The sequence below is a fragment of the Nerophis ophidion genome, linkage group LG16, assembly GCF_033978795.1.
Source record: "Nerophis ophidion isolate RoL-2023_Sa linkage group LG16, RoL_Noph_v1.0, whole genome shotgun sequence".
Classification (NCBI taxonomy): Eukaryota; Metazoa; Chordata; class Actinopteri; order Syngnathiformes; family Syngnathidae; genus Nerophis; species Nerophis ophidion.
In genome coordinates, this window is record NC_084626.1 from 48,044,454 (window position 1) to 48,054,700 (window position 10,247).

Here is a 10,247-nt window from a genome sequence, read left to right on the forward strand (position 1 = left end):
AAGTGTACACTCCATGTGTGCACCTTCAAGTGTGCACTCCATGTGTGCACCTTCATTTACAGTCCCCAGTAGTCCATGCTTAAGTTGCTCACTAATATTCCCCGCTAGGTATCGGCCATGAATGGATGAAAAAGAAAAGAAAAGCTGTCCCCCCACTTGGATGTGTAATAAATATGTAATAGTGTGCACTGCGGCGTGTTGTGCGCTGGCTGCATTAATGAGCTTTAATATGCTGGAGACTCTGCTTGTCAGACATGGTGTTTCCTGGCTGATCAGCTCACCTTTTGTCACCTGGATCTCTCATAAATAAAAACACGTCCGACTCTTTTGTAGCGGATTAACTCCTTCTAGACAAATCTGCTCATGATGTCCTTCATTTAAATGGCCGAGCTATCCTCAGTGCTAAATCACATGGCTTAGCAGTCATAAAAGTACCGCTCAGAGGGATAAAACTACTTGCTGGATGCCTTTCATTGTCTGGCAGGAATATTTGGATGCATTTTGGCAACGTTTTAACCTTTTTCTCCATTGAAAGTAACTCCACACACACATATATATTTATGTATATATACATATGTGTATATATGGCAGGGTTTGCTGCTAGTGGGGTGTATAATATAGTCAGCATTTGTCATGGATGCAAAGGATTCTGGGTATTTGTTGTGTTGTGTTACTGTGAGGATGTTCTCCCAAAATGTGTTTGTCATTCTTGTTTGGTGTGACTTCACAGCGTGGCGCAAATTAGTAAGAGTGTTAAAATTGTTTATATCACAACCATTAATGTACTCTGTGTCACCCAGTATGCCTTGCAGTCGTATGCGTGTGTCAGTGGAAGCCACACACAACATAATGCTGGACTTACAGGTAAATTGTACATGTTGTTGAAGGCGTCAAAGGCAAAGGCTTCATAGCACGCCCTAATACTTATTAACTGGGTGACTGCCGGCAGACGTCCTTGAGAATGTTTACGTCAACTAATGTCTTCTTCGCTTTGTGACACAGGTCAAAAATGGCTCTTTGAACGGTAAAAGTTACCAATCTCTGAACCATGTATATCATATGTTTCCAAATGGTTCAAACGCCACTCGCCCGAATCTATTTAAAATCTATTTTTTCGTCACGTCACCCGCCCGACCCGCGGATACCGCGGACTCCGCGGATGAGACCGCAAACCACGCATCTCTAATACAGACACATATATGTATACATTTTTATATATATAAAAATGTATAAATATATACATATGTGCATATAAATATATATATGGGGAGGAGGAGTTCAAGTACCCAGGAGTCTTGTTCACGAGTGAGGGAAGAGTGGATCGTGAGATCGACAGGCGGATCGGTGCGGCGTCTTCAGTAATGCGGACGTTGTACCGATCCGTTGTGGTGAAGAAGGAGCTGAGCCGGAAGGCAAAGCTCTCAATTTACCGGTCCATCTACGTTCCCATCCTCACCTATGGTCATGAGCTTTGGGTCATGACCGAAAGGATAAGATCACGGGTACAAGCGGCCCAAATGAGTTTGGGTTTCTCCCTTAGAGATAGGGTGAGAAGCTCTGCCATCCGGGAGGAACTCAAAGTAAAGCCGCTGCTCCTCCACATGGAGAGGAGCCAGATGAGGTGGTTCGGGCATCTGGTCAGGATGCCACCCGAACGCCTCCCTAGGGAGGTGTTTAGGGCACGTCCAACCGGTAGGAGGCCACAGGGAAGACCCAGGACACGTTGGGAAGACTATGTCTCCCGGCTGGCCTGGGAACGCCTCGGGATCCCCCGGGAAGAGCTAGACGAAGATGGATGGGGAAAGGGAAGTGTGGGTTTCCCTGCTTAGGCTGCTGCCCCCCGACCCGACCTCGGATAAGCGGAAGAAGATGGATGGATGGATGGATGGATGGATATATATATATATATATGTATATATATATATATATATATATATATATACACATGGGGCCTTGTACCGGATTAAAGCAAAAAAAGGGTGTAAAAAAACCATTTGAGGGCATTATTTGAGATAGTGATAAGATAAATAAATACATAATCAGAATTTGTGGGGTACTTTTTATTGAGGAAGTAGCTGTCCCCCATCCTGACCCCTACATTTCTAGTAGTGAAAAAAAGATGTTGTGTTTCAATGGTGTCGTTTTACACATCTTATAAATAAACCAACAAATCTTTGTAAGTTTATTTTTTTTTTTATTTCAAAACTGTGCTCCAAAAAATCTTGTCACCACGGAAACACTAGAGTTTTAGAGGTGTGGCTAATTCTAGATTTAGGCCACACCCCTACATTATGGAGCAGGAAGTGACAGGGCATGTTTGCAAAGGTAAGTCTCTTCATCCTGCAGTTTTTACACAAATGTGTTGCAAAGTCTGAAAGTCAGTGTGCATCTTTAAAGACTGTCCCTGCATATTCTCTTCAATCATGTCAGCTTTTGTGCGACTTGAAACGTTTTTTATCAGCGTACAACTCGTCAAAGTTGTGTTTCCTGGTGTTATTTAGTCAGCTACAATTGAGCTGATCATTAGGGTAGTGACACAATCAAATGGAAAGTACTTTTTTTATCAACATTTTGGAATAATCCTGTTGACTCAGTCTTCAAATAAGTGATTATTTTTTTAATGATCATCATTTCCAAAATAGAAGCATGTTTTTAAAGTAATGCTGCGTTCAGGTGCACAACATTCACACACGAGGGACCATTCAGTGTTGCCAATCAACCTATCCCCAGGTGCATGTCTTTGGAGGTGGGAGGGGCCTATCTCCAGGTGTGTGTCTTTGGAGGTGGGAGGGGCCTATCTCCAGGTGCGTGTCTTTGGAGGTGGGAGGGGCCTATCTCCAGGTGCTGCCACTAAATACTGGAACCACTTATTTTCAACTGATAATAATGGTTTTCGACAAAAATACATTATTTTTTGGACTCCAATACATGAGTGCAATATTTACAACATACTGCATGTTCTAAATTGATGTTAGGCAATAAGGTTAAGAAAATAAATGTGTGTTCAATTTCATTAATAATCAACTGTGAAATCAATCTGTTTAAGGTTATGCATTTTAAAAAGAAAGATGCTGATTTAGAAAAATTGTTGACCGCGATGAGGTGGCGACTTGTCCAGGGTGTACACTGCCTTCCGCCCGATTGTAGCTGAGATAGGCGCCAGCACCCCCCGCAACCCCAAAAGGGAATAAGTGGTAGAAAATGTATATATATATATATATATATATACATATAATTGGATATTAAGAGTATTTGAAAGTTTGACTCCTACCTTGTTTACTGCTGTGACAGCTTCCTTGAAATTTTGCAAATAATCACAAAAATCAAGCAGCTAAAATATGCAAAAACATGGGCAAGTGTGGAGAGTGTTTTGCATTTTCCCATCATCCTTTGAAATGGATTTAAATGGGTGCAATTTTTTTTATGGTTGTTTTTTATCATAATGTCCACCAAGTTCAGTGAGCAGGTTGTGTTACATGTGACCATGTTTGTTGACTTTATGCGTTGGTTCGATATATATATATATATATATATATATATATATATATATATATATATATATTTTTTTTTTTTTTTGCACCATGACTAGGTAAGGTTGTTTGCTTTGGGTGATACAAGAAATTTGTTGCGCTTTCATTCAAACGAAAGTTATTGACCTGTATTACTCCCGTTGTCCACTAGATGGAGACATAATTGGAGTGCCTGAGTTGTCAAATTATTAAAATATATCCATCCATCCATCCATTTCCTACCGCTTATTCCCTTTCGGGGTGGCGGGGGGCGCTGGCGCCTATCTCAGCTACAATCGGGCGGAAGGCGGGGTACACCCTGGACAAGTCGCCACCTCATCGCAGGGCCAACACAGATAGACAGACAACATTCACACTCACATTCACACACTAGGGCCAATTTAGTGTTGCCAATCAACCTATCCCCAGGTGCATGTCTTTGGAATTTCTTATTAACTACATCTCGCAGGCCAGGTTAAAACCTCGTTTGGACACCCTGTCAAGACATCTCCAATTGTTGCACTCCATTTCACATTTTTTCACAAATATGTTGTTGATGAAGATATTGACATAGTTTTGCAAGATGCAGCCGTCAGAGAAGCATGAACAAACACACACATATATATATATACATATATATATATTAGGGGTGGGCAAATTAATGCGTTAGTTACGCGTTCACTCATCAATCTATTAACGCCGACAATTATTTTATCGCACGTTTGCGTATGTTGTTTACATGCTTTTATTTTGTTAACGCCTTTTCTTAACAATGGATGTACTTCGGCGTCGAGGGGCTCTTGGTAAAGATGGAACATTTGGCAAAAATACCGGACAATTCTGCAAATTTCCTGGCTGGCTTACAGCGTGGTCACTCCGGGATCACTTACGACCGCCAGACAATTCTGAATGTGGATAGATCGGGCCGTTTTGGACTGAATGACGCGTGCTTGCTAGACCGGCTAGCTAGCATGGGAATACTTTGCCGGCTACATCCAGCGGCTTGTGAAGCAGCGGCGTATTTGTGTTGTCTATTTATGAATAATGCAGACCAGGAGTGTTGGCTGAGTTCTTAACGTTTGCTTTCAGAGCGTGCATATCACAACATACAAGATGCCGTCATGGCGACACAACCTATACCGGGCTACCGCGCATGCTCGTCACTCCTGTTGCATGCTGGGTAGGGTAGTTCTTTTTTTCCCTGGCTCATAACATCACAATATAGTACCATGTATATGATGCGTTCAGTTTATCAAAGCACCAAGCAAACAATCGGAAAATTCCCATCATATCAATTCCTAGATATGGTCATAATTATTTTAAGTGCACTACGCAGAATAAACACAACATTATTAATATTGCTACTACGGATAATTTGATCAAAAATTCCCTAAAACAGCCCACTACCTATAATATAGGTTTTTTAAACATAAGATCCCTGATAAAAAAAATGTTTCTGCTGTTACCTCAGAAATTGCCTGTTCAGATGTTATGATTGTGGCTCAGAGATTTGTATGTAGATTATATTTATTTTCCATAACAAACAGGATAACTTAAATACCCTGGCAGTGGAAATAAGCTTAAATGTTTGTATTTACATTTTTGGAGTTGATTTTCATCAAATATGCTATTTAACTGCTACTGTTTAACAAGGACTGATTTAAATTGTGTTTGCACAACAAATGTTTTGGCGCTTTTGTTCATGTGGGAGAATATTCCAATGAAGGTGCACTACACACTACTTTTGAATTCATTGTTGGGCTTTGCGTATACAATGCAGTTAATCGCGATTAATCGGAGAAATAGTGCGATTAACTTCGATTAAAATTTTTAATCGTTGCCCAGCCCTAATATATATATATATGTATACATATATACACATCAATCAATCAATCAATGTTTATTTATATAGCCCTAAATCACAAGTGCCTCAAAGGGCTGCACAAACTACAACAACATCCCCGGTAGGGCCCACATAAGGGCAGGCAAGGAAAAACTCACCCCAGTGCCCCAGTGGGACGTCGACCATGATGACTATGAGAAACCTTGGAGAGGAATTATTTTTGTTGTATGTTTGTTGTTTAAAGACAAAGCTTTGTGTCATCAATGTTGTTTGATGTCAACATTTTGGTTTTTTCCTCATTCTGTCTCTGGCGGTTTTCCCATTTTTGCTGCCTCGGTCCAATGACAAACGAGTCACTGAGCACAGATGGCCCCTGTGCCGCACTTTGGGCACCCCAGATGTGGAGGGCCAACTGGTTTTGGCCACTAGAGTCTTAATATTTTGGTTGGTGCAAGTCACGTGGTCGTTGAAGTAGTAAAATCAGCGGTTCACTTTTCCTGTTTGAGCCGCCTGCCGCCTTCTTTTATCCGATATTACTGACTTTGCATACGTTTTGTACTCCCAATAAATCAACATAAAAATCTGTACTTTGGAGCAATGTTCACAGTCTATTATTTGGCTTGTTAGCTTCCCGTGGCAGGCGAGCGGTGATGGTCACGGACTGGTGGTTGAGGCAAGAGTTGTTTGATGTCCGCAGCCATAAAATGTCCCATGTGTTGCAACAGTCAGCTTTAATGCATTGTTGCAGCTCCAGGATTTAACGAGCACGTCATGCAATGTGCCTCTGCAAGACCAGCGGGTGTAGCGGCGGGATGTCAGGCTGAAGATAGAGATAAAGGGGCGTGGTTAGGGGTTTAAATGGTAATTATCCGGGTGGGGGTGTCACTGATGTCATAATAATACCTTTTTTCTCTAATATTTTCATGATCGACCGCGAAGGGCCCCAAATATCGACTGGTCGGTTGCAATCGGAGTGACTTTTGATTCGGTAGTTATCTTGGCTTGGGTTCAGAAGGTCGTCCGGTTTTGCAGTGCATTGTGGGGGCTAGCAGACATATTTGTTGGACAAAGGCAGTTTGTTTACAAGAGGTGCGTCGCCTGAGACAACGAAAGTCGTAGTGGCGTAAAAAGGATATTTAATGATCAACCAAAATCAATAAGAGACAGCAACTGGACAGGCTATAAAGAAAACAAAACGGAATGCTGGAACACAGCAAAAACTCTTCCGATGAATGGGGAGCAGAGGGCGTCCACAAAGTAGCGCATATGATCCCCCGCACAGAAAGAATCTTCAACGGTGACCAGAGAATACTAAAATGGTGTTGCAAGCTCAGTTTACATCGTGCTAATTGCTAACGGAAAACAGGTGAGGGGAAAGGGGCTCTCGTGCAGGCGTAAAGCTGCTGCGGGAAAGTGGACAACAGGAAGTGAAAAACCTCAAAATAAGAGCGCAAGACAGGAAGTGGAACTACATCCAGAAGAATAGCAGGAAACAGCACGATCTGATACACCACGACATTTACAACGTGGAAGCCAGCAACAAAATGGCTCGAACAAAATAAAGAAAACAAGGGACTGTACCAGGACAAACTGTTCCCAATTCCAAAGGCTCGCTACCTTGAAAAAAAAAAAAATAAATAAATATATAATAAAAAAAAAACATATATATATATATATATATAATGTATATGTATATGTATAAATGTGTATATGTATATATGTGTATATTTGTATACATGGATGTATATATATGTGTATATTTATGTATATGTGTGTATATATGTATATATATATATATATATATATATATGTATATATATATATATATATATATATATATATATATATATATATGCATATGTATGGATATAAGCATGTGTGGACAAAGATAAGACCTTCTGGAGGAAAGTTCTGTGGTCAGATGAAACACAAAGTGAGCTGTTTGGCCACAATACTCAGCAATATGTTTGAAGCACAAAATGTGAGGCCTTTAATCCCAGGAACATCAGACCTACCGCCAAGCACGGTGGTGCTAGTATTATGCTCTGGGCCTGTTTTGCTGCCAATAGAACTGCTGTTTTAAACGGGACAATGAAAAAGGAGGATTAGCTCCAAATTCTTAATCATCAGCCCGGAGGTTGAGAGAGTTGAGAGTTGTAGAAAAGATTGGAAACTCCAGACAGCCATGACATAATGTTCCTTACAAGTGTATGTAGACTTTTGACCACCACTGTAAGTTGTCATTCAACCATCGTTACCGCCCTGACCTTACACTCACCTTGCTCTGCCTCCCCCGACAGGTGAGCCAGGCCAGTTGAAGATCTACCTTCCCAAGAAGCTGCTGGAGTGTCTGCCCAAATGTTCCTCTCTGCCCAAGGAGCGCCACCGCTGGAACACTAACGAGGTGAGGAGGTGGCACGCCCGTGAAGGGAGGATGTGGGATGTGGGAAGAGCAGATAAACAAACAGGAGGATAGCCTTTTTTTGGGGGGTTTTGTCATATCAACCTGGAAATGTGACAACAGGAGAAAGGCAAACTAAGCTCAGCGTAGAAATGGAGCTGGAGTTGGGACGGAAAGAACACTCTGGCTTTGACGACAATACCTCTTTTTGCTCGGCTCTGGTACTGTACCTGGGATCTTGTAGGACCTGCTCAGTCCGGGTTCAAGTGGCTCCCTAGAGATTTTTATAAAATGGATAAAGATGGGGGCAAAATAGATATATTTAGTTTTAATGTGGGTTCTGTAGGAGGACACACAAGACATAAACCATCCTAGTTGTTAGAAAGTCTACTGTTCAACATGTTTGTGTTCATGCTTCACTGGAGAGCACTGTTTAGTCCTACTAATTTCGGCAGTCCTTGAACACACCGTAGTTGTGTGGACTGTGACGCAACAGTTTGTTTGCATGCACAACTTTCTCCGAAGCTGCCACAGAAAGACGTGCACTATGCCACTCCTTCTGTGTCTCATGTTGTCCACCAAACGGTTTATACTGTGTGTGAATGTAAAGGAACCTTCCTAGTTGTTAGAAAGTGCACTCACCGTTCAACATGTTTGTGTTCATGCTTCACTGGAGAGCACTGTTTTGTCCTACTAATTTCGGCAATCCTTGAACTCGCCGTAGTTGTGTGGACTGTGACGCAACAGTTTGTTTGCATGCACAACTTTCTCCGACGCTGCCACAGAAAGACGATGCTCTATGCCACTCCTTCTGTGTCTCATGTTGTCCACCAAACGTTTTATACTGTGTGTGAATGTGAAGGAACTTTCCTAATTGTTAGAAAGTCCATTTACTGTTGAACATGTTTGTGTTCATGCTTCACTGGAGACCACTGTTTTGTCCTACTAATTTCGGCAGTCCTTGAACACACCGTAGTTGTGTGGACTGTGACGCAACAGTTTGTTTGCTTGCACAACTTTCTCCGACGCTGCCACAGAAAGACGTGCACTATGCCACTCCTTCTTTGTCCCATGTTGTCCACCAAACGTTTTATACTGTGTGTGAATGTGAAAGAACTTTCCTAATTGTTAGAAAGTCCATTTACTGTTGAACATGTTTGTGTTCATGCTTCACTGGAGACCACTGTTTTGTCCTACTAATTTCGGCAGTCCTTGAACACACCGTAGTTGTGTGGACTGTGACGCAACAGTTTGTTTGCTTGCACAACTTTCTCCGACGCTGCCACAGAAAGACGTGCACTATGCCACTCCTTCTTTGTCCCATGTTGTCCACCAAACGTTTTATACTGTGTGTGAATGTGAAGGAACTTTCCTAATTGTTAGAAAGTCCATTTACTGTTGAACATGTTTGTGTTCATGCTTCACTGGAGAGCACTGTTTTGTCCTACTAACTTCGGCAATCCTTGAACACACCGTAGTTGTGTGGACTGTGACGCAACAGTTTGTTTGCATGCACAACTTTCTTCGACGCTGCCACAGAAAGACGATGCTCTATGCCACTCCTTCTTTGTCCCATGTTGTCCACCAAACGTTTTATACTGTATGTGAATGTGAAGGAACCTTCCTAATTGTTAGAAAGTCCATTTACTGTTCAACATGTTTGTGTTCATGCTTCACTGGAGAGCACTGTTTAGTCCTACTAATTTCGGCAGTCCTTGAACACACCGTAGTTGTGTGGACTGTGACGCAACAGTTTGTTTGCATGCACAACTTTCTCCGAAGCTGCCACAGAAAGACGTGCACTATGCCACTCCTTCTGTGTCTCATGTTGTCCACCAAACGTTTTATACTGTGTGTGAATGTGAAGGAACCTTCCTAGTTGTTAGAAAGTGCACTCACTGTTCAACATGTTTGTGTTCATGCTTCACTGGAGACCACTGTTTTGTCCTACTAATTTCGGCAGTCCTTGAACACACCGTAGTTGTGTGGACTGTGACGCAACAGTTTGTTTGCATGCACAACTTTCTCCGACGCTGCCACAGAAAGACGATGCACTATGCCACTCCTTCTGTGTCTCATGTTGTCCACCAAACGTTTTATACTGTGTGTGAATGTGAAAGAACCTTCCTAGTTGTTAGAAAGTGCACTCACTGTTCAACATGTTTGTGTTCATGCTTCACTGGAGTGCACTGTTTTTTCCTACTAATTTCGGCAGTCCTTGAACACACCGTAGTTGTGTGGACTGTGACGCAACAGTTTGTTTGCATGCACAACTTTCTCCGAAGCTGCCACAGAAAGACGTGCACTATGCCACTCCTTCTGTGTCTCATGTTGTCCACCAAACGTTTTATACTGTGTGTGAATGTGAAAGAACCTTCCTAGTTGTTAGAAAGTGCACTCACTGTTCAACATGTTTGTGTTCATGCTTCACTGGAGACCACTGTTTTGTCCTACTAATTTCGGCAGTCCTTGAACACACCGTAGTTGTGTGGAC

The 10,247-nt window shown here is 42.1% G+C and overlaps 1 protein-coding gene across 1 annotated transcript in view; it reads left to right on the plus strand.

Annotated features, from left to right (window-relative positions):
• LOC133535601 (uncharacterized) overlaps positions 1-7,828 on the plus strand; it is a 38,564-nt gene extending 30,736 nt beyond the window's left edge. Inside the window, exon 3 of the mRNA XM_061875557.1 lies at positions 7,653-7,828. Within this exon, the coding sequence (XP_061731541.1) occupies positions 7,653-7,828 (176 nt within the window). The remainder of the gene's footprint in view (positions 1-7,652) is intronic.
• Positions 7,829-10,247: the final 2,419 nt, after the last annotated feature.